General features: G+C 41.6%; 2 protein-coding genes and 1 pseudogene across 2 annotated transcripts in view; 1 reads left to right on the plus strand and 2 right to left on the minus strand.

Annotated features, from left to right (window-relative positions):
* The window catches only part of C30HXorf58 (chromosome 30 CXorf58 homolog), a 46,006-nt gene extending 40,963 nt beyond the window's left edge, over nt 1-5,043 (minus strand). The window contains exons 1-4 of the mRNA XM_069464312.1: nt 4,666-5,043; nt 4,553-4,562; nt 1,800-1,929; nt 682-781 (exon numbers count right to left, since the gene is read on the minus strand). Of these exons, the coding sequence (XP_069320413.1) occupies nt 682-781; nt 1,800-1,929; nt 4,553-4,562; nt 4,666-5,043 (618 nt within the window). The remainder of the gene's footprint in view (nt 1-681; nt 782-1,799; nt 1,930-4,552; nt 4,563-4,665) is intronic.
* The window catches only part of APOO (apolipoprotein O), a 54,443-nt gene continuing 34,088 nt past the window's right edge, over nt 4,931-25,285 (plus strand). The window contains exon 1 of the mRNA XM_069463636.1: nt 4,931-5,174. Coding sequence (XP_069319737.1) covers nt 5,166-5,174 — 9 coding nt within the window. The 5' untranslated portion in view covers nt 4,931-5,165. The remainder of the gene's footprint in view (nt 5,175-25,285) is intronic.
* Nucleotides 12,949-13,970, minus strand: LOC138378316 (cell division control protein 42 homolog; annotated as a pseudogene).

The raw sequence follows: 25,285 nt of genomic DNA on the forward strand, positions 1-25,285 counted from the left end.
ACACATTGCTCAGACTTCATGATTTTTTTCAGGGCTGCTAAAATTCCCTTAATGTGACTATCACTAATAATAATAGACTGCTGGAATTATGAGTTGTTTTATTAGGAGACTATTTGGTACTATACCAAGGAAGGCTTAATACTCTGCTGGGGTTGCCAGAGTTTTTCTGGGGGGAGGGGAGATGTACATCTTTTTTTGGTTTCATTTTTATTCAAATAGGATCATATTCTTCATACTTTCCTGTGCTTGCTTTTTTCACTAACAAGTTATCTTGGTTATCTTTCTATTGCAAAATCATGTTAATGCTGCAAAGTTTAACACTCTAAGAGCAGCAACACTTACTTAACCAGCATCCTATCAATAGACATTATATTATTTACTTTCTTTGCTGTTACAAACAATGCTGCAATGAAACTGTACATATATTGTAGAATGGATTCCCAGAAGTAAAACTGCTGGGCAGAAGGTAAATGGAAAAAAAATCAGTCCTCTGCATTAAAAAATAAATCCAGAAATATTCATTTTGGGCTAACAAAAGAAGTAATTCTAGAATGTCATGCAATATTACTAGATCTAACTAGAAGATATAAAGAAGGTTCTCTATTCTATCTTTAATGAACAGATCTTTTAGCTTGATAAATAATTAAATCTGTCAGAGAAAACAAAAAGCAAAATACATACCGCTGCACAAATTGCGTGTTTTAGGAGTTGAAATATAATTTTGTCTGCACGAGAAAACCAAGCTCTCTGTATTATTCGAGCTGAAAAGTCTCTATTCATCCTGAGACGGGGAAAAAAGAGATTGATATTTATGAAGTAGTTTTCATTTTCCTAAAATCTTGGAGAACTCTCAATTTATGCTTCTTCCTCCTGCACCTCCCCATCCCCCACTCTAAGACTGACCTAATGAGGAACATTTGGATGTGATAATTGGAACTAGTCATTTGCAGACTCTAGTCAGAATGAGGATATGAAATACTTGAGAATATTTCCCTTGAGATTAAAAAAATCCTGGCTAAATATCATTAAGAGGCATATATATTATAAATAAAAAGTGTGAAGAGAAAAGCTTGCTTTCTAAAAACATCCATGACCTAAAATGATTCAGTTACAGTTAGTTCTTAAAAACAACGTCCAACTAGCTATGAAAATGGAATGTGGAATAGTTGAAGTTACAGGAGGCCCAGTTCTCTTCTGGGGGCAGATGACTATGCCCTAGAAAAAGAAACTCCCTTCTCTGATATTTGCTTGAACCGGGCTCATCCCAGTCAGGTCAGAGAATTATTCTACTTTTGATCATGTCCCAGCACTGGCAGACTGTGGGGGTGTCCCTTTCCAATACCCTCCCACCCCATCATTACCTCTCATAGAGCTATGTGCAAAGGAGAGGTATTCCTGCATAACGTCACTGTTGGCTGGCAAAATGCACACTACAAGATATAGACAGGAAAAGGCCTGAAGTATGCAAACAAACCTTTGAATCCTAGCTGATGCCATTTATTAGCTGTTTAACCTTCTGCAAACCACTTAACTTTTCCCAGTTGCTCTTCTTCATTTATAAAATGGAATAATAAATCTGTTTCACAAGGCCACATCAGGATCAAATAGATGTGTATTAACATGCTTTGTAAGTTAGAAAATACTACAATTATAATAATTATTATGGAATTTAAAAGTAATTTTAAAACACAAAAAATCTCTAATTTATAAAACAAGAAGTGTTGAAGTTATCTGGGTGAATACTGTTTGGAAACTGTCCAGTTGTGGAAAGTGACACAAGGCAAAAGATGGGTACTTACCGTCGTCGTATTGGCTTTGTCTTTGCCCAGTGTACTTTGTGGCCTTTTCCTGAGCGTTGATTACCTGATTTTGGAACACCAGGATCTTTTGTTTTTGAGGAATCATTCATTTTCTTTACAATGAAGTAATCTGAAAGTACATAAATTTAGCCTTTGAGGTCATAATTTATATTATTACACTGTTTGGACTAGACTCAAAAGCCATATGATTGTTGTACTAATTCTGAACCTTTTAAAAAGGAAGTCACTGTGGATCTCTTCATGTTGCTTAGTTTACATTCTTAGTGTACTAAAATTATTTGTGGTATATGGGAAAGATAAGTTGATGTATCTATAGCTTTCTAGCTGGTCTATTTCCAGACTCTTCCTCCTTCTATTTAGCCTTCACACCACAGCTGGGGTTAACTTTTTAGAGCAATAATTCAATCTTATCACTGCCCAACTGTCAGCCCAACAAGCTCATTAGGGCAGGAGGCATCATGCTAACTATGGAATCACCAGTGCCTAGCAGAGTGGAGAGTTTTTACATGCTTGTCTGAAAACTTTTTGTCCTGGTTTTATCATCAAATAGCAGTGATACTTTGGGCAAGTCACTTAACCTCTCAAGTGGTTCAGTTCCCTCCCTGGTAAAGTGAGAGTGTATGTACTAAATTATCTGATTCTGCCTCCTTCTATTCTTTGAAGCATTACTCCAATTTGGATGCAGCTCCCAAATTCTTTTTTTTTTTTTTTTTTTTTTTGTTGAGACAGAGTCTCACTTTGTTGCCCAGGCTAGAGTGAGTGCTGTGGCGTCAGCTTAGCTCACAGCAACCTCAGACTCCTCAGCTTAAGCGATCCTACTGCCTCAGCCTCCCGAGTAGCTGGGACTACAGGCATGCACCACCATGCCCAGCTAAGTTTTTCTATATAGATTTTTAGTTGTCCATATAATTTCTTTCTATTTTTAGTAGAGACGGGGTCTCGCTCTTGCTCAGGCTGGTCTCGAACTCCTGACCTCGAGCGATCCACCCGCCTCGGCCTCCCAGAGTGCTAGGATTACAGGCGTGAGCCACCACGCGGGGTCGCTCCCAAATTCTTAGTCACTGCTTAGTCTCTTCTACTAAACCAGAGGCTCTTTTCTTTTAGTGCCATGGACTCCTATGGAGGTATCCCTTCTAAGAATTACTCTTTTAAAATGCATAACATAAAATACATAGGATTACAAAGGATTCCAATTATATTGAAATCATCAAAATATTTTTAGAACAAAATTATAGTGAATGTGTCTTCTTTATGCATTAAATAAGAGATTTAATAACTACCGTACTTTTGAAGTAGTAATGAGAATAAATGGTATTTTGAGATATCTGCCATGACTGTAATATGAAAATATCTGTGCTTTCTATTGATGACAAAGTCACAGGTACTGGTTGGGTATGGTGGCTCATGTCTGTAATCCTAGCACTTGGGAAGGCCAAGGCTAGAAGATTGCTTGAGCCCAGGAGTTTGAGACCAGTCTGAGCAAGAGTGAGACCCTGTTTCTACTAAAAATAGAAAAATTAGTCTCTACTAAACAACAGAAAAATTAGCCAGGCATCATGGTACAAGCCTGTAGTCCCAGCTACTTGGGAGGCTGAGGCAGGATTGCTTGAGCCCAGGAGTTTGAGGTTGCCATGAGCTATGATGATGCCAGTGCATTCTACCAGGGGCAACAGAGCAACATTCTGTCTCAAAAGAAAAAAAAAAAGTCACAGGTACTGCTAATACTACTGTGGTCTGTTGCCTACCCTGTAATTGAAAGAAATGTTAAAGTTCAGTTAGAGGTTAGTGAAAATGAAGTTGTTTTTCTCCCCATCCAAGTTCACATATCCCCTGCATTAAGAACTCCTGCCTTAATTTATCACTACCCTTCACACTTTTACATATGTGTGATGTTACATTACTGACACAGAGTCTTCAGAGTCTATGTGATATTTCTCCTTAGGGATGGGGATAGGGTTGGGATGGGGATGGGGATGGCTTGGAACATACGATTCTCTTGAGATAGAGAAAAGTAGACCTTAACATCTGGGAGCTGGCTTGGCACTCACAGCTGGGCCTTGATGTTATCCCTGCTTCCTAATACCCAATCCAGAGTAAAGCCCTGCTTCCTTGAACTCACCCCAAAATCACCCAACCAAAGCCCAAATCCTATGATAAATCTTCCTAATACTCTCTTACTGAAATGCCCCACTGATTTCCCAAATGTGTGCTTTCTTTGCAGGAATGAGAAACCCAACTTCTTCAATTTCAGGTGTGTTCCTAGTGGTCTTTGGCTGGAGGGCAGAGACATGTCACTGTACAAATTTCAAACTCTTCCAGATGCCTGCCTGCATGGGACTACACTTTCTATCAGGTTAGGACAGAATGCAGAATAAAATATGAAATACAACCTCATTATGAGACAGTGCAACAATTGTTTAGTCTAGAGCACAGGTTTCAAAGGCAGACCACCTGGGTTTGGATCCTGGCTTCCCACTTTCTGTGTGGCCTTTCACAAATTATTTGACTTTTCTGTGCCTCAGTTTCTTCATCTATATATTGGGAGTAATAATCGTGTCCACCTACTTAGGTTGTTGGAAAGATTAGATTAATATGTGTAAGGAGCTTAAATCAGAGCTGCACACATCCTAAGAGCTGTATTACTGCTTGCTATTCTTGTTAAGATAATTATTGCCATTATTACTTCTACAACTATTAAGGGACAAACATTTGATTCCCAGTGAGGGGCTTACGCTTAAATGTCTTGAAGAGAAAAAACAACATCAGAGCTTTTTGAGATTAAAAGACATGGCAAAGTTTAAATCTAAAGCCTGAGAAACGTCCTAGCCCACAGGAAAAATCTCACAACCTTTCTTCTGCGAGGTAAATCCAGGCCTCCCGTCGGCGGCTTCCGGCTGTGAGGCTTTCGAACCGCCCAGCCGCCTCTGCGCACAGAATTCCCAGCCCACGCCGCTGGGCGCCCAATCATCGCGGCGAAAGCAGGTTCCCAGCGCCGCGCTGCGGCCTGCGACTTCCTCCTCGCGCCCCCACGCACCGCCCACACTGAGCCGGCGCTTTCTTGCCGCCTAGCAACCGCAGGCGCAGGGGCGGAGCCAGCCGAAGGGCGGGGCTTGCGTTCGCGGGCCGCACGGGGCGCTACGCGATGCATCTCCGCTACGCCGCTTCCAGCCCAAAGTAGGGGAACTAAGCCTTTGCCGCATCGAGTTGGCTGTACGGCCGTCATCCGCACAGCGTCTCGCTTGCAGTAGGAGGAATCAGGGCCCTACTGGGCCTCCGTAGTCGCCTCTCTGTAGTGGGCGTGGCCGAGGCCGGGGTGACCCTGCCGGAGCCGCCGCTGCCAGCGACATGTTCAAGGTGAGAGCGTGGAGCCTGGTCACAGCTGTCACCGCCCCCTCCCGGCATCCTGGAGCCCTCCCTGCGCTCTCGTGGGGCTCTTCCGCGGACCAGGCCCAGCTAGCCTTTTCCCGCCGCCGGGCCTGCTGTGTCCCGGCTCTGCGGTTCATTCACTGGTCTGCTTGGGGCAAGTGGCTGCCGGGAGGAGGCGTGAGACGTGGGGTGGGTGGGGGCGGCCCTTTGGGTCGTGCTCTCGTGAATAAAACACCATGAAAAGTTTAAGTGCCTCCCTCCAAAGTACTCACTCACCCGGCTGGTGCCCTGCTGGGATCGTGGGTAGGGTGAGGCCAGCTCAGGGCACTCCGGGCTTCTTGGCTTTGGTTGCCTGGCAGGGTCAGTTTTCAGAACCTGGTATGTGAGTGGGGGAGGGTCACCCTCGGAGAAGCTGTGCAAGGTGTAGGGGAGGCTGGGATAGGATGCCTGGGTGAGGAGGGAAGCTGGAGCTTTGCTCCACTCCCCAGGGAACATTATTGAATGTGGACAAGTCGACCCCTTCCTCAAGTTTTATGAACTTGTATCCTTTTTAAGAAATCGACTTTTACAGTGAAGACTTAATTTCCTTCATTTAGCTTAATGCCATTATTCTGCTTTTTAAAAAGCAAATTGTATTTTTTGTCATAAGAAATCACAGGCCACCAGAAATTAATCTACAAAATTGAGTCTTCAAGCATAGTACCCACAAAATAGTTATAATGAAATCTCAAAGTTGCACTACTCATTTAAAAGTTTTATTGAGCTCCTGCAATGTGCTTTGGGCATATCAGTAAAGGCTATAAAATCAGAACATGGATTCTGCCTTCCAGTCCTGGATTTGCCACTTTCTAGCTGTGTGACCTTGGACAAGTTACATAACCTTTCTGTGCCTGTTCTCCTATTGGTGAAATTGGCATAATGGCATCTACCTCATAAGGTTGTTACAAGGAGTAAGTAAATTGGTATGTGTAAAGCACTTGGAAAAGCCGAAGTATTTGCTTTTATTCTGTTTTCAGGCAGCACACAGTTGAGTCAGGAAGAGGCAGACAGGTCCCATAAGCAACCTTCATTCATTTGTTAGGAGTTCAGCTTGGTTTTAGGGTTACAACAATGAAACATGCTGTGATCAGTTTAACTCTATGGGTACCAACAACATAGTGCGATAGTAAAAAAGCAGGAGCTACTCTACTTAACCAGGTGTTCTTAACCTGGGGTCCTCAGCCCCTCAAAGGATCTGTAGATAGAATTCAGGAGGTTCCTGATCTCTGATGGGAAAAAAATAAATATTTTTACCAGTCTCTAATTGAAATTGAGCATTTTCTTCAGTTGTGAATATGGGTAACTGTTTCAGTTATCTATTGTTGAGTAAAGAACCACTGCAAACCAATGCCTTAAAACAATAATGATTTATTATTTTTCACAATCTGTGGGTGGGCTGGGCAGTTCCAGCATCCCCCAGTGGTCGAATTCAGCTGATGGCTTGACTGAAAGGTGGCCTCACTCCCATGTCTGGGGGGCTTGGAGCCCCTCCATGGGCTTCCTTACATTGTTACTGGGTTCTAAGAGGGCAAGTCCCAATGTGCAAATACCTGTATCACATTTGCTGATGTCAAAACAAGTCATGTAACCAAGGCCATAGTTGATATGGTGGGGGACTACAAAAGGGCATGGATATGAGGAGATGAGGTTCATTGGGAGCCATTAATTTAACAAGTTTCCACGGCAGTAGATCACAGTAGTATTATATTAGCACTACCTGTCACCAGTAGAAGTCACAGTACCAATGCAAGTCACAGACGTTTTCATATCTCATGACAGTTGTTGCAGATCTCAAAATATCATTTATGCTTATCACTACTTCAGACTTATGGTAGTTATAAGACCCAGTGTTAGATCTTTTTATTTAATGGGCTAATAAAGAAGCACAGATTACTATATCAGAAATTTGAGTTTTAAAATTAAGTTATTTCAATATAATTGACATTTTATTATATGCAATTAGAAGCATTATTTTGAGAAGGGGACTCACAGACTGCCAGAAAGGTCCATGGCACAAAAAAGGCAAGGAACCCCCTGGGGACCTTAGGGAAGGCTTCTCAGAGGGGACACTTAAATTTAGTTTTGAAAGTGAAGTAGAAGTTCTTTAAATAGATGAGCTGGGGAATGTGGGCAGTGGTACTCCATCAGGGGAAGTGCTGGTAGCTCAGTTTTGATCAGATACAGTGAGCTGAAATCATTCCAGGTGAACGTGTACTTTGGATAGAAGGGATCACAACAAAAACCTTGGAGGATACCAAAATGTAAGGAGTAGGCAGAGGAAAAGACTTGGGAAGTAGAAATAGGAGCAGGAAAGAGCGATGTTTAGAAAATCAAGGGAGGAAAGTTTCAAGAACAGGCTGTGTTAGGATGTTTTCAGCTGGGAAAACCCAATTGCTTAAATAGTAAGGGAAATTATCTCACAAAATCCAGAGGAAGGATGGATTCCAGGGTCATTGATTCAGGGGGTCTGGGTCAACATTGTCATCTCAAGGACTGGTCTCTTCTTGGCATTCCACAGTAAGGTTGGTTTCCCTTATGGTTGCCAGATGACTGCCAGTAACATACACACTTTGTCATCCACTAGAGCCAGAGGAGGAGAGAGCACAAAACTCCCATGCTTGGATTATGCCCCTCAGTCTGATTGGACCAACTTAGGTCAGGTGTCTACCCCGGGATGAGTCACTTTACATTAATTACAGGGGAGAGGAATTCATGAACACAATGGGGTTCTTTTAGGAAGGAAGAGTGGAAATGGAGGCTGGATGTGTAACCAGCAATATCCATTATAGAGATATAAGTTAGATGAGTTTGGAGAAATGTTCATTGATGTGGGCATTTTGGAAAGCTTTCGTGATCCTTATACATGGAAGTTTACTGATGGAAGTGAAAGCTAGATTAACAGAGGTTGGTGAATGAGGGATGAGTGAATGGACACAATGGTAGTTGATAATTGACTGTCAAGCGAAGGAGAGAGAATATGGTAACTAGAAGGAAATGTTTGGTCAAGATTATAGAGTTGTTTTGTGGTTTTTAAAGTGAAGATTTTGCATTGTTTATGGTCTAGGAGAGGAAGTAGAGAGGGAACTTTTACAAGAGAGAATCTCAGCTTAAAAAAGAGGAGACATATTCCTACTTGTGGGAAGAAAGAGACAGAAAGAAAAGAAAGGTGCGAGGGATCTTAGACCAGTGATTCTCTACTGGATGGTACCACTCCCTTAGGGTATGTTTTCCTTATGTCTTTAATTTAGTTAATTTAGTAACCATTGTTTTGATTTAGCTATTCATCCTCAGGTCAATAGGGGGCACTGGTGGATTAAAAAACACATTTGAAAAGCTGCCCAGTATTTGCATTCCATTGTAAGAAGCAGCTTTTCCTTGTGTTGCTGGAGGACGTTTGAATATTGAATACATATGCCCAGTCCCCAGATTCACATGGGGCCCTGCCCATGGTTCTGATTTACTTTTTAGGTGGGGTCTGGGAACCTCTAGTTTTTTTTTTTTTTTTTTTGAGACAGAGTCTCACTCTGTTGCCCAGGCTAGAGTGAGTGCCGTGGCGTCAGCCTAGCTCACAGCAACCTCAAACTCCTGAGCTCATAGGATCCTCCTGTCTCAGCCTCCCGAGTAGCTGGGACTACAGGCATGCACCACCATGCCCGGCTAATTTTTTCTATATATATTTTTAGCTGTCCATATAATTTTTTTCTATTTTTAGTAGAGATGGGGTCTCGCTCTTGCTCAGGCTGGTCTCGAACTCCTGAGCTCAAACGATCCGCCCACCTCGGCCTCCCAGAGTGCTAGGATTACAGGCGTGAGCCACCGCGCCCGGCCAGAACCTCTAGTTTTGAAAAAGCCCCCCAGGTGATAGTGAAACTTTGTTTGAGAAGCTCTCAGTGTCGTTATCCACACAGACATTAAAAGTCCATTATGGGCCAAGCGTGGTGCCTCACCGTGCCTGTAATCCTAGCACTCTGGGAGGCTGCAGAGGCAGGAGAATCACTTGAGGTCAGGAGTTCGAGACCAGCCTGAGTAAGAGTGAGACACTGCGCGCCCCCCCCCCCCCCCCCCGTCTCTACTAAAAATAGAAAAAAAAGTTAGCCGGGCAACTAAAAACAGAAAAGATTAGCCAGGTGTGGTGGTGTGAGCCTGTAGTCCCAGCTACTTGGGAAGGCTGAGGCAGGAGGATCGCTTGAGCCCAGGAGGTTGAGGTTGCTGTGAGCTAGGCTGACCCCATGGCACTCTAGCCCGGGCGACAGAGCAAAAAGTCTATTATGATGCAGTGGGTCTCAACTTTGCACACCTAGGGAGCTTTTAAAAGTCCTGATGCTCAGTCTGGAACCCAGACCAATGACATCAGAATCTCTAGGAGTGGGATCCAAGCATCTAGTTTTTAAAGCAAGTAGCCAACCTTGAGAACGATTGACTTAGAAAGAAGACCACCAGCAGGGGGCATCAGAAGACCTTATAGAGAGGAACATGCCTGTGCTGACCTTTGAAGCTAGGCCAGCAAGGTCAAAGGGCCTTCCAAGCAGGGAAAAAAAGCACATGCCAAGGACCCAGAAGTGAGAGAGTTCAGCATGACGTTAAGACCGTGGGCTTCACTGTGTTACCTTGGGAGAGATACTAAAGTTCTCTGTAGCTGCGTCCTCATCGGTAAAACAAGGCTAAGACTTGAATGCACCAACCTCAAATTGTTGTGTGGATTAAATTCGCTTATATACAAAGATTAGAACAGTGCTTAGTACAAAGTAAGTGCTCAAGAAACGTGAGCTGTTATTACCTTTTTGGTGTTTTGTAAGAAGGCGGTAAGCTAGTGTTATGGTAGTGCACCATCTTGGGGCTCTCCAAAAGTATTTTTTATTTCAAAACTTGGTAGTTGATTGGATGTGGCAGAGAAGGGAGAAGGAGAATTCAAGGATGCTGCCTAGGCTTTTGGCTTGGCAAATTGAGTGACTGTAGGAACTATTCATTGAGATGAGGAAGTGGAAGAAGGCTGAATTTGGTTTGCGGGGAGGTAACAGTTTGGATGGGAATAGGTTGGGCTTGTTGAAGTATCTGGACATTCAGAGGGGATAATCAGTTGACCTGGAACCCAAGGGCAAGGAGTTTTCCTGTGACAGATGTGGGCTGGAGATTGGGGACTCATTAGCTGCTGACTGAGGCCTGCAGGGTAAGAAGAAAACTGGCCTAGTGAAAACTGCTCTGAGTCAGTTCCTTCCTGAGGGGTGAGCATGTGACCTGTACTCAGAGCTCACCACACAGAGGAGCCTGAGTGAACGTGTCTGTGGCTATAAGGCATTATTACCTCACTCATTCTTTGTGGCTTGATGTAATGCTTATACTGCCTGTCTGTCTTCCTGAAATTAATTTTCTTACCATGTTACTAATATGTTAACTAGTACAAACTGAGGGGAGAATTATAATGCTAAATGGAAAAGCAGAATTATCTGCAAATTGGAAAAGTAGTCTGTTATACTTGAATATTATTTTTAATGCCACGTATTTTGAAAGATAAAGTTTTTTTCCCCTAACAATTTAAGCATCTATTTTTTAGTAGAGATGGGGTCTCGCTCTTGCTCAGGTTGGTTACTTGCACAAATATATTTTTTATATGCAGAATTAATTGGCTGTTTTTTTTTCCCCTTTCTTACCCTTCAAAGAAGTTGGGCAGTAGATTACAAAGGAGAAAAAACTGACCTGCTGTTCCGGATGCGGTCTGAAAGCACAGACTCAAGTTCTAGTTTCTAGTTTCTGGTTTCTAGCTGAGTGATCTTGATGAGATTTCTTAATCTCTTGGAGTTTCCTGATCACGGTACTGTGGGGCTAGTGATATGCCCCCCACAGTATCTCACAGGGTTGTCGATAGGTTCAAATGAGATAACATATGTGAAAAGAATGGTGAACTACAGAGTACTATGTGAACGTGTTTCCATCCCTCCTGCATCACATCTGTCCACTGAAGTGATCTATGGTTGCAGGTTAGCACTCTGGACTTAAGACTGTAAAAAGTAGATCAAATTCGGATAAATTCACTTCTCATTTGGAAGTGAATTCTGCTCAGGACACTGTAGCACTCTTCTTCCATCTACTTTTTTTTTTTTTTTTGAGACAGGGTCTCACTCTGGTTGCCCTGGCTAGAGTACACTGGCGTCATCATAGTTCACTGCAACCTCAAACTCCTGGGCTCAAGCCATCCTCCCGCCTCAGCCTCCAGAGCAGCTGGGGCTATAGGTATGCACCACCATGCCTGGCTGATTTTTCTATTAATATTTTTTTTGTAGAGACAGGGTCTCGCTCTTGCTTAGGCTGGTCTCAAACTCCTGGCCTCAAGCGATCCTCCTGACTCAGCCTCCCAAAGTGCTGGGATTACAGGCATGAGCCACCACGCCCGGCCACCATCTACTTCTAAAATGCAAATAGCCTCCCAGTTGCAACTAACACTGGAAAAGGAGAAGGAAGAAGTAGATGAATGATACTTTAAAAGAATGCGGAGATCAGAAACAAAATAGAGGAGCAAAGTAGATAATGTACTAGACATTTATGATAAATGAATTTATTACCCCATGAGGCCTGTTCATGTTTGTAGACTTTTATGATTTACAGGCTTAGTTTATAATCTTTATGTAGACATGTTCCACACCCATGTCCTTTCTAGGCTAGACTGAAACTGCTTAGAGGCTGGGAAATGAACTTTGATATTTGTATGGTACGTTTAAAATTAGATGTATAGCTGGATGTGGTGGCCCATGCCTGTAATCCTTTGGGAGGCTGAGGCGGGAGGATCACTTGAGGCCAGGAGTTCAAGACCAGCCTGAGCAAGAGCAAGACCCCATCTGTACAAAAAAATAGAAAAATTAGCCGGGCATGGTGGTGCATGCCTGTAGTCCCAAGTACTCAGAAGACTGAGGCAGGAGGATCACTTGAGCCCAGGAGTTTGAAATTGCAGTGAGCTATGATGACACCACTGCACTCTACACAGGGCAACAGAGTGAGACCCTATCTAAAAAAAACAAAAATTAGATGTATAAATGCAAGTAATGAGATGTGAAATAAATCTCTATAGCAAAGGTATCTGTTTCAAAAAACTTAGACTTGACTTATTTATAATATGACAGGAATGTGCCAAAAGATTTTTAAAGTAAAGGTATTGAAAGAGTTTGTATCCATTGATTTTCCCCAATAATGCTTAAGTGGAACTTTACAGTTAGTTATACGGCATGAAACTTTATGTTAATATTTTCAGGGGAAAAACATCTCTTTTTTTTTTTTCAAAAACAAATTTTAATTTTCTTTTCTTTTCTTTTTTTTTTTTTTTGAGACAGAGTCTTGCTCTGTTGCCCGGGCTAGAGTGCCGTGGTGTCAGCCTAGCTCACAGCAACCTCAAACTCCTGGGCTTAAGCAATCCTTCTGCCTCAGCCTCCCAAGTAGCTGGGACTATAGGCATATGCCACCATGCCCAACTAATTTTTTTCTATATATATTTTTTTAGCTGTCCAGATCATTTCTTTCTATTTTTAGTAGAGACGAGGTCTCGCTCTTGCTTAGGCTGGTCTCGAACTCCTGACCTTGAGCTATCCTCCAGCCTCGGCCTCCCAGAGTGCTAGGATTACAGGCATGAGCCACCACGCCTGGCCCAAATTTTAATTTTCAATCTTTGGTTTGATTTAAACATTGCTTTGAGTATGATGCCAACACCAGCTGTGCAGAAAGGGCTCTAGAGAGATGTTCATAGCAGCACACACCTGCGGCTCTTCTTCGATTCTGGAGGCTCCAGGGCAGCCAATATTGCTTGGTCAAATACTTTCTTTAGGCCTTTCTGTGTGATTGCAGAACACTCCACCTACTTGACAGCCTTCAAGTCAGAGGCCAGTCTCTGGAGTGATAGGCTTCTGTTTGTTCTTGGCAAGTTTCTCAAGGGGTCATCTCTGAGATCAATTTGGGTCCCGACAAGCAAGAAAGGAGTCTTTGGACAGTGGTGACTTATCTCAGGCACCTGTTTTTCTCTCACATTCTCAAATGAGGATGGAGAGACCACTGAAAAACGGACTAGAAATACATCTATTTGTGGATAACTCAGTGGTCGTCATCTGTCATAAATCCTCTTGCCCTGCAGTAGCAAAAAGTCCAAGAGTATATGGCTCTCCGCCAATCATAACTGTGACTGCATAGTTGTCAAAACCAGTTGGAATATATTCGGATGGAAATTTGTTTGTTGTGTAGGACAGTGGTCCCCAACCTTTTTGGCACTAGGGACCGGTTTCATGGAAGACAGTTTTTCCACAGACCTAGGTTGGGGTGGGGGATGGTTTCGGGATGATTCAAGCACATTACATTTATTGTGCAGTCAGACCTCTCTGCTAATGATAATCTATATTTGCAGCAGCTCCCCAGCACCTCAGCTCCACCTCAGATCATCAGGCATTAGATTCTCATAAAGAGCATGTAACCTAGATTCCTCCCATGTGCAGTTTACAGTAGGGTTTGCGTTCCTATGAGAATCTAATGCTGCCGTTGATCTGACAGGAGGCGGAACTTATGCAGTGATGTGAGCAATGGGGAGCGGCTGTAAATACAGATGAAACTTCGTTTACTTGCCCGCTGCTCAACTCCTGCTGTGCAGCGTGGTTCCTAATGGGCCATGGACTGGTACCAGTCCTCGGGGGTTTGGAGACCGCAGGTATAGGATATCAGGAGACATGTTTTACCAACAGCACCATTGCCCACAACAGTGCACTTAATTGTCTGCATTGTTGAAATAGTTTTGTATCCACTTTAAATATTTCAAATCTGATGTTGACCTCAGCATCTCTACCAGGGCATTGGCAGCACTGCTCGGGGCCTCTTCAGCTGCTGGACAGGGGCATGCACCTTGGACAAACATCTTGGTCTAAAGATATATTTTAGAATTTGGAAGTTACTTATTTTTTACTTTTGCTGAGTTTTTCCTAATTTTTGCATGGCCTCGTGCCAGTGTTTTTTTTTTTTTTTTTTTTTTAGAAAACTGCATCTGTGCCAATTTTTTATTGTGGTAGGTTTTAAAACATGTTCAGTGTTCACTCAACCTTGAAGAAGCAAGAATTTAGAGCAAGGGTGATAGAATTTTTAATATGCTAAAAACCTATAACTTTGAATACTAAGCTGTATTTTCCTGATACAGCTTATGTATTATAGATAGCATAGTTGAATTTTGAGTGAATATATTTTTAAAGGCACTTTAAGTACAGTCACCCTTTGTCTTCCTATTTCTTTTTGGCTCATTGAAGCAATGCACTGTGTTTTATTCAAAGCCCACACTGGCTCCTGCTTAAGGACTTCTTTGTTTGACTCAGTGAGGATGAGGAGCCCTCTGTGGGAGCTAGAGATAGATTCACAAGTGCATGTTCATTGCCTTAGTTAAGAGGGATACCCAGTAGTTTCTTTTTTCAGCTATGTCTATTCATTCTTTTGAACTGTCTTTTAAAATAGGATACATGAAAATAAATAATAAAGGTTCTTTTTTCTTAAACCCCATTCCACAAACTTCAGTCCTTGTGAAATAGCAGCCTGTTTTTCTTTGTGCTTGCTGAAATGAATCTCCTCTTCTCTTAGAGGTGCTGATTCATGTGTCGTATTCTGACATGGGTTAGACTGATGAGTGAGTAAGAAAAAAGTGATAGAAGGACTCCAACAAGTTTCTTAAATGTCTGTTGATGGCTTACCTTACTTGGCAAATAGGACTTTGAGCCTGTTTGTAGAGTCACATGATTTGGGTGCTCTGTTAATGTTACTGTGTATAGTCCAAATACTTGACTTTCCTTGGTTTTGTTCCTTATGATTGCGGAGATTTTCATTGTGAATTCAGATTATCATCAGCTGAATTCCGTCTTGTACGTGATTTTTTTCAAAAAAATTTTACAGTTTTCTTTTCCTTAAGCAAAACCAGATGAGTAACTGAGATAAGGTTGAACACAGTTGTCATCAGTGAGTTCAGAGTTCTCTGTGCATACAGTGGTTTATTAAGAAATGAAACCTAGGTCTAGATAGATTTTACTTTGGCAGAATAGCTCTTCCTATTAAATGATGTACATTTTTTTTAGTTGCTTGAAAACATAGATGCATTTGAAAAGTAAGACTTGAAGTAAATGTTCCCCTATGATTTTTTTTCCTATGTTCCCTTGCCTTAGAAAAGACCGGATCTCAGGATGCCAGTCCAAGAGAGAGACAACAAAGATACATTGTGGAGTTGTAGGCAAGCAGCAGTAAATTTCTGTCTGTATCAGGAAGTTCAAAATAAATTTGGGACCTGGTAAATTGTCATCTGTGTTCTAAGTCTGTGAAACAAGTACAACTCAACTGGATGACTCAAAACCTGCCTAAATGAACAATTATCTCACTCTTTGGCCTTGAAGTTTCCTTCCTGTTTATTACACAAGCTTATTTTTCTATGTGGCTTTTAACAAAATTTCATAGCTTTTAAAGAACAGAAAATGAAACAAGTGCAGATGAAACAGTTTCTTTGCTGACTTAATTTTGTGGTAAATTCTGCCCTCCAAAGATAAAATAGAACTTGGTTTTCTGTGAGAAAAAGATAATGTTAATATTGAAAACAACCTCATTATTTTTTTTTGCTTATCTGTATAGATTGTAGTCTTTATAGTGGATGAGGAAGAACTAGGAAATATCAATTACTCTAGTATAGAACTATAGAATTGAAAGTTTCTCATAAAATAATTCTGTTTGTCATAGTGGGAAGACAGTTTTTCTTCTTGTTATTTAAAATATGAACTCTTAAATTATTGGCTTTATAATCCCCTTTACTATTAGACAGATTGAAATGATTATGGTTTCTGTTTTAAAGTATGAATGCTCCCAAATTTTACATCCAAATGAATGCCTGTCAAAGCAGTTGTTTTAGGCAGGTGAGGTGATTCACGCCTGTAATCCTAGAACTCTGGGAGGCCGAGGCAGGAGGATCACTTGAGGTCAGGAGTTAGAAGTTGCAGTGAGCTATAATGATGATGCCACTACATTCTAGCCAGGGCAACAAAGCCAGACTCTGTCTCAAAAACAAACAAACAAAAAAAGTTGTTTTGAGAAGATAGATTTAATTATCCTCTTAATATATTTATTCCAAAAACTCTATCACTAGTCAATATATTTGTTCCAAAAATATTATCACTGATCAAAACATTTTTACCCCTCTTTGTTTGAAATTATCTTCATGCTCTGTGGCAAATTCTTTAGATTACCTTTAGGAGCCAGCCATTTTTGTTCTTTGCATATTACAAAACAAATCTATAGCCATTGTAGGCCAGACTGGCACAACGGCTCAGGCCTGGTATCCTAGCACTCTGGGAGGGTGAGGCAGGAGGATCACTTCAGCTCAGGGGTTTGAGACCAGCCTGAACAAGAGTGGGACCTCATCTGTACTAAAAATAGAAAAAATAGCTGGGTGTGGTGGTGCCTGTAGTCCCAGCTACTCTGGAAGCTGAGGCAGGAGGATCACTTGAGCCCAGGAGTTGGAGGTTGCAGTGAGCTATTGATGATGATTACACTGCACTCTAGCCAGGGTGACAGAGCAATACTCCATCTCAAAAAAAAAATAGTCATTGTAAAAACTTCAAGAAATACAGATAATACTAAAGAATCACCCTTAATACTACCATCTATATCCAGGAGATTAAAAGAAAAAAAAAGAATACTACCATCTATAGACAACCACTGTTAATATCTTTTGAGACTTGTTTCTGGACATACTCATATATACCCTTGTTATGACATTTTAAAAAACTCAATGGAATCATACCATAAATCCCCCTCTTTTTTTTTTAACAAATGCCATTTTCTAATCTTTCCCACTCTTATTTCAAATGTATTGAGACTGATTTTCTCATAGGCTTAAAATTTGATCTGGAGGGAGAGGTGGCAAGAGAATAATGGTGACAAGAGCCCCCTCTGTCCCCCAGCTGCTCCTTTCCCACCTTTAAAAAAATTAGATCTGAAGGCATTTAGAAATGGAAGCCATATGATTATACATTAAAAGTAAATTTCATTTATTAATTTCTTATATAAATGGTTGCAGTAAATTCTGACTCCATACATGATTTATCAAGGTTACTATTAATACTTTGAAAAGTATCTATTTTTTAAAAAATTTTATAAATAATACTGAAATACCTTTTCCTTGTAAAAAGTGACAATAGTACAGTTAATAATCAATTCCCATTGTCTGCCTCCCTCTGACCCCCTTCCCAGAGAAAGCCTCTGTTCTGTTTGGTATATGGCCCTCCAGATTAGAAAAGATTGCTGCTGTACAACATGTATGTACCATACTAAATGCTCATTTTGGGAAAGGGTATTCTTTATTCTTTCTTTCTTTATTTTTTAAGAGATGGAGTCTCGTTATGTTGCCCAGGCTGATCTCGAACTCCTCTGCTCAAGTGATCCTCCTGCCTCAGCCTCCTGAGCTTCTGGGACTACAGGCATGAGCCACCATGCCCGGCTTCTTTATTCTTTTGATGTTTCAAGAATTATGGATTGACTTATTTTCTCCTTATTTTTAATTCTATTTACAACACATTACTAAGGACACAATGTAGCCTGATTTGGACAAAATATTTTATTGTTTTCATCATTTTGTGTTACCCCAAATTCTTTCACATAGTTTATTCTTTGTTTTATGTTAATTACTTAGAACAAGAATAACCTAAAAGTATTGTCAGTTTTCAGAGACTTTTTTAACAAAAAGAATAGGATTTTTTGGTAAAAAGAAATCCATTTCAGATTTTTACCTCTTAAACAATTGAAAAGAATCAGATTAAAAAGCATTTTGTTTCAAATGAAAAATGCTTTCAGAATGGAAATTATTGCAGAAAAGGCTGATTGAAAATCAAAGAACCAGGGTAACATTTGGAAAAAAAAAATACATGATTATGCCTCTTTCTGTAAATAAGGGAATATCTAATTTTAAATGGCATTTACTTTTAAAATGTCCCCAAATGCATTTATTTTCCACAATTACAGATTTAGTTGTCTTATACAACAGCTTTGGAAACAGCTGCACCTTTTAATGTACAGATTATATGACAGCTAAGTTATATAGTATCTAAAAAGTAATAATTATAGCATTAGATTTGTTTGTGCAGTTTTTTATTTTTATTTTTTTGTATGAGTGCCTCAAGAATCTTTGTGAAGTTTTTGACACCAAATAATTCTGAGTAGATTATCATTGAAACCCTATCTGACCTTGATATTAAAAAGGAACTTCTGGATTGAGAATGTTTTTGATATTACTAAAGTAGCGGTCATGAAATGGGTGCCTATATTTGCTCCATATAGAGATCATATCTACTCACAGGTGTAACTGAAAAGATTGTGGTGTGTAGAAGATCATCCTCGTGTTCCAAACCTTTGGTTTCTTTTGTTATTGTTCTTTACAGTGGCTGTTCCTAGTGACACTGATTCTTTTTTTTTTTTTTTTTGAGACAGAGTCTCACTTTGTTGCCCAGGCTAGAGTGAGTGCCGTGGCGTCAGCCTAGCTCACAGCAACCTCAAACTCCTGGGCTCAAGTGATCCTCCTGCCTCAGCCTCCCGAGTAGCTGGGACTACAGGCATGCACCACTATGCCCGGCTAATTTTTCTATATATATATTTTTAGTTGTCCATATAATTTCTTTCTATTTTTAGTAGACACGGGGTCTCACTCTTGCTCAGGCTGGTCTCAAACTCCTGACCTTGAGCGATCCACCCGCCTCGGCCTCCCAGAGTGCTAGGATTACAGGCGTGAGCCACCGCTCCCGGCCATGACACTGATTCTTAACATCAATCTGTTGGGTGACTTTGCTAAAATAAAAGAAGAAATATATAAACTTTCTGATTGTTGATTGTGCCTCCTCTCTATAGTTGTTGCCTAGAATTTCCCAGTTGTGGTAATCCATTCCTTTTTCTGTTCTAAACCTAGCCCTTGTCTGTTAATGGACCTATCACAGGTGGTGTAACTATTAATATTTATTTATCTACCTTATTAGACTGTGGGGGCAGGGACTACATCTTATTGTCTTTGAAATCTATTTTTATTGTTTCGTTCAAGAATTGCTTTGATGTTGTCCTTTGACTGTGTGGCTTGTAGGACCATTAAATGAGGTAGAGAATCTTAGGGAAAAACAGGTTTTTGGAGGAAGGTAAATTCAAAAACATCATGTTGTATACCTTAAATATATATAATTTAAAAATATAAGGCCGGGCGTGGTGGCTCACGCCTGTAATCCTAGCACTCTGGGAGGCCGAGGCGGGTGGATCGCTCAAGGTCAGGAGTTCGAGACCAGCCTGAGCAAGAGTGAGACCCCGTCTCTACTAAAAAAATAGAAAGAAATTATCTGGCCAACTAAAATATATATAGAAAAAATTAGCCGGGCATGGTGGCGCATGCCTGTAGTCCCAGCTACTTGGGAGGCTGAGGCGGTAGGATCGCTTCAGCCCAGGAGTTTGAGGTTGCTGTGAGCTAGGCTGACGCCACGGCACTCACTCTAGCCCGGGCAACAAAGCGAGACTCTGTCTCAAAAAAAAAAATATATATATATATATATGTGTGTGTGTGTGTGTGTGTATATATATGTGTGTGTGTGTGTGTGTGTGTGTGTGTATATATATATATATATAAGAAGCCAGGTGTGGTGGCTTCAGGCCTGTAATCCTAGCACTCTGGGAGGCTAAGGCGGGAGGATCTCTTGAGGCCAGGAGTTTGAGACCAGCCTGAGCAAGAGCGAGACCCCGTCTCTACTAAAAATAGAAACAAATTAGCCAGGCGTGGTGGTAGACCCCTGTAGTCCCAGATACTCAGGAGGCTGAGGTGGGAAGATCACTTAAGCCTAGGAGTTTGAGGCTGTGGTGGGCTATGATGATGCCACTGTACTCTAGCCCAAGCAACAGAGCGAGACTCTGTCTCAAAAAAAAAAAAAAAAAAAAGAATATGTATGTGTGTGTGTATGTGTGTGGTGTGTGTATGTATATGTAAGAAAGAATACATTCCATCACCTCAAAAAAAAGTTCACTTTTGGATGTGTCCTGTTTGAAGTAGCAATTGAAAGTCCTGGTGAATTAGTCCATCAGGGAGTTAGACGTGCAAGCCTGAGGCTTAGGGAGAGGTCAGGGCTGGGATACTGACTTGAGGGGCACTGATAGTGTATGTGTGGGAGTTAAAGACTTAGATTTCAGGCCGGGCGCGGTGGCTCACGCCTGTAATCCTAGCACTCTGGGAGGCCGAGGTGGGCGGATCATTTGAGCTCAGGAGTTCGAGACCAGCCTGAGCAAGAGCGAGACCCCACCTCTACCAAAAATAGAAAGAAATTATATGGACAGCTAAAAATATATATAGAAAAAATTAGCCGGGCATGGTGGCGCATGCCTGTAGTCCCAGCTACTCGGGAGGCTGAGACAGGAGGATCGCTTGAGCTCAGGAGTTTGAGGTTGCTGTGAGCTAGGCTGACGCCACGGCACTCACTCTAGCCTGGGCAACAGAGTGAGACTCTGTCAAAAAAAAAAAAAAAAAAAAAAGACTTAGGTTTCAATGAAATTGCCCTGGGGCGAGAAGAGGAGAGAGTTAAGGATTCCTTGACTCATCAACCTTGAGGAGCTGGGCAGAGGAAAAGAAGGCCCAAAAGGAGAGCGAGAGAGTACCTAGAAAGCTTGTAGACTGGGGGTAGAGTAGAACCCTGGAAGCCAAAGAAAGAGAGAGTTGAAGATGGGGAGTTGTCACCAGTTTCAGGGGGCCACCAAGATGCCAGATGTCTATCGGGGTTTGGCAACTGGGAGGCCATTGGTGGCCTTGGGAAGAATGGTTTTAGGTGCATTGAGTAGCTAAGACAGAATGGGTAAAGTCAAGAAAGCAAACAGAGTCTATCTTTTTGACTTTGTGTTGAAATACAGGTGCTCCTTAACTTATGATGGGATTATATCCCAGTAAACCCACCATAAGCTGAAAATATTGTAAGTTGAAAATGCCTTTAACACACCTAACCTACTGAGCGAGCATCATAGTAGCTTAGCCTAGCCTACCTTAAACGTACTCAGAATACTTCCAGTAGCCTACAGTTGGGCAGAATCATCTAACACAAAGGCTATTTTATAATACGGTGTTGAATATCTCATATACTTTATTGAATACTGTACCAAAAGTGAAAAACAGAACGGTTGGATGGTTAGTTGAAGTATGGTTTCTACTGAATGCATATCACTTTCACACTGTCATAAAGTCAAGCTATGATAAGTCAGGGACCGTCTGTGTAACATACATATAGGAAAGTACACGTATCCTAAGTGAATTTTTATCCTAGAATAGAAGTGGCTTTAAAAGAAATAAGTGAAGTTTTACATACCGAACACACTAGTATATTTAGGGCACTCTAGAAGCTCTCCTCCCAGTCCTCCTAATCACTCCCCAGCTTGCTAAGGGTATCCATTATTCTGCCTTCTAACCATAGTCTATTTTTAAAATAAATTTGTCAGTGGAGGGAGGTAGAAGGATGAGGTAGTAGTTAGAATGGGAATTAGGGGTGGAGGGTATTTGTTGTGTTTTGTTTAAGATGGTAGAGATTTTCTTGAATGTAAATGAATCTCATAAGTTTTCTAGTGGGTGGCCAGTCACTCTGTTTCTTTTTATGTTTAGGACAGTTTTCATTTCATTTTTTCAAATGTTTTAAAAAGTAACTATGTTTGAGTGTTTATACAAACTTGAGTTGAATAACTATTCCCTTAGCATCTGCTTGTGGAAAAGTGGTTTTCTAAACTTGGCTTGTCATGGATATAGATTCTTAGGCCCCTCTTAGATTTACTGAGTCGGACACTCTGGGGGAAGGTGTTGGAATCTATGCTTTTAAAAAGTTCCCTAGTTGATTCTGAAACCTTTTGTTTATACAGGCCTGCAAAGCCCTTTTATCAAAAAGGAAACTGGTATATATTTTCAACTGAAGTTCCAATAAGATAATAGGTCTATAATTATGGGAGAATAAAGGATCACTCGTCTTAGAAATGGGAGAGACTATATACTGGATTCTCTATATAATTGGAAAATAAAGCAAGTTTTTAGGGATTTGAGTCCCACCATTCATGAGAGTCTTTGAATAATTCTGAGGGTGTCTTATTTAGCTTGAAGTTTTTATTTTTCTTTAAAACAGTCTTACTGAACACAATCACAGTGTGGTCCCAGAGCTACAGAATCCTGGGCAACATAACTTTTATTTGCAAAGCAAGAACGGTTTAGCCTTTTGGGTACCCATTATGAGTTGAGTGTTTATGACCTCACCAGATTGATATTTTGGTTAACTGTGTCTAAGAATCTACCCTTGCTGCTGGAGCTGAAGGATAAATTCAATCTTATGCCTGAATCTTTTTTAGAATATTAATTTGTTTTTTTTTTTTTTTTGAGGCTAAGTCCCACTCTGTCACCCTGGCTAGAGTGCCCTGGTGTCAGCCTAGCTCACAGCAACCTCAAACTCCTGGGCTCAAGCAATCCTTCTGCCTCAGCCTCCCGAGTCACTGGGACTACAGGCATGTGCCACCATGCCTGGCTACATTTTTCTATATATTTTTAGTTGTCCAGATAATTTCTTTCTATTTTTAGTAGAGACAGGGTCTCACTCTTGCTCAGGCTGGTATTGAACTCCTGACCTCGAGTGATCCACCCGCCTCGGCCTCCCAGAGTGCTAGGGTTACAGGCATGAGCCACCGTGCCCGGCCAGCCTGAGTCTTTTTGAGTAAACTCATAAGCTTCCTGGTAGTTCTGTAAGGGCATGGACCGTGTCTGCTTAAGTGTTGTGTCCCATTTAGCACCATGTCTGACATGGAGTAGGTGCGCAATAAATATTTGTTTTTGAAATAAAATTCCAGTTGACCTCTTCTAATTGTTATAACCTTGATTACCTGGCCAGATTGGTTTTGCCATCATCAGTTCAGTCCTTGGCAAGCCTCAGTGGAGAAAGAGTAAGAAATGAATGAATGCCTTTAAGGTAATGGCAGCCTACCCCTTTACCACCCTTCTTGTTAGGGCCCCATCTAATGAAATGCCAATCCTGGTCGCTCAGTTTTTGTTGAAATTAAGCCCCCTGTGGACTGTGTAAAGCAAAAGTTGAAAGACACAGGGAGTCCAAGGCTCAAGATAGAGAATATGCCTTGATAGGGTGAGTATAAGGTATCTTGCTGAGGAATAGATCAGACCAGAAAGAAGGTTTAGCCACATGAACCAGGGAACTTAATGACACTCCTTCGGAGATTTCCAAAGCTAAGCGTCACCAACTCACTGTTGCCTGAGCCAAATTTTAGCTTTCCCTATGGCTATGGATCTCATAGCTATATTTGAAATCTCAAATAAGCCAACATATTGGGGTCCTCACTTTGAGACCCCCCACCCCCCAACTAGCTGACTTCTAGGCGAAGCATCTGGTAAATGAAGGGTATACGCCAGAGGGGCTGGATCTAAAGAAATGCTCTAGTCTTGGCTCTAGTCTGTAGCTTAGCACTCATTGAATATGCAGCTCTTAACAGAACTTGCTTGACTTTGACTTTGATCTGGCAAGCTAAGCTCATCCAAAGCAGAGCATATCTAATCAGTTCTCGGAAGGTGCATACGTACCCACTTTCTGAGCCAAGTCATCTGCCCCGAACAGGGAGTGAACTTGACAAACAAGGCTGATCAAGGACTGTCACTTGGGACAGGGAGTGCTCAGGCCATGAGTACATGCAGTCTAGAGATTCCAGCCCCCATCAGAAAAAAAATCCAGGTGAGATTTTACGTCTCGGAAGGTATATTCAATCTGATATTACCATAATGGGCCAGGACCCCTGGTGGAGAGAGAATACCTTTGTGTCTCACAAGACAGTCCAACAGGAGTACTGATAGGAGAAAAGTTTAAAGCCAGAGCTTTTTGTGATTATGACCCAGACCCCAGCACCGCCGCACCTTCAGGTTAGTGTTCTTCCTTGGGGAGACAGAAGATTGAAGAAGGTTCTTCTTTGCCTCCTCTTTGTGCTCTCACACTTTTCCTGGGGTGATCTCTGCTTATTTTAACAGACTTTTCCTTCTTAAATTCTGTTATTGAATGATTTGACCTAAATACTCAATATGAGCCCTAATGAATTATGATAGCCACCTGGCAGGCACACAGCCTTTGTCCAGAATCCCCATTTGTGATAACATCTGGTCTGGCCAGCTTCCTCTTTACCATTATAAGGAAAGGCAGTGAGTGTGCTGAGGCAGGGTGGGGTGGTCTCATACCAAGAGAAGCCCCCTTTGATACCAAAAAGGAAGGTGAACCACCCAAGATGTTGAGTCCATCAGCATCAGCCTTGTCTGCCTGTGACCCCTTTACTAAGGCTTCTCCCATGGGTTTCTGTCACACAGATCTCTACCACCTAGTTCCTCACCATGGTCAGGTGTATAGCTGGCTCCTTCTTAGGAATGACCTTGGCCTAAAGTCCCCACCTATATTTTGGCACAAACTTGGCACAGATTAGGTGTGCTAGAGGCCGTAGATTTTTTTTTTAAGTATAATTTACATGCAGTGAAATACATAGATTTTAAATTGTACAATCTTAGATGTATAATTTGAGTTTTGACAAATGCATACACTTTGTGTAAACAACACCCCAATCAAGATATAGAGTGTTGTTTCTTTCACTCCAGAAAGTTCCCTTGTGCCTCATCGTGGTAAATCCACTCCCTGCCCCCATCCTCTAGGCAGCAAATATTTTGGTTTCTATCACTATGTATTAAGTTTGAGGCCATGTTTTTTTTTTTTGTTTGTTTGTTTCTTTCTTTGAGACAGAGTCTCACTCTGTTGCCTGAGCTAGAGTGCCGTGGTGTCAGCCTAGCTCACGGCAACCTCAGACTCCTGGCCTCAAGCAATCCTCCCGCCTCAGCCTCCCAAGTAGCTGGGCCTACAGGTGCACACCACCACGCCAAGCTAATTTTTTCTAGTTTTAGTTGCCCAGCTAATTTGTTTCTATTTTTAGTTGCCCAGCTAATTTTTTTCTATTTTTAGTAGAGACAGGATCTCACTCTTGCTCAGGCTGGTCTCAAACTCCTGAGCTCA

The sequence above is a fragment of the Eulemur rufifrons genome, chromosome 30 (genome assembly GCF_041146395.1).
Source record: "Eulemur rufifrons isolate Redbay chromosome 30, OSU_ERuf_1, whole genome shotgun sequence".
In the NCBI taxonomy this organism is placed as follows: domain Eukaryota; kingdom Metazoa; phylum Chordata; class Mammalia; order Primates; family Lemuridae; genus Eulemur; species Eulemur rufifrons.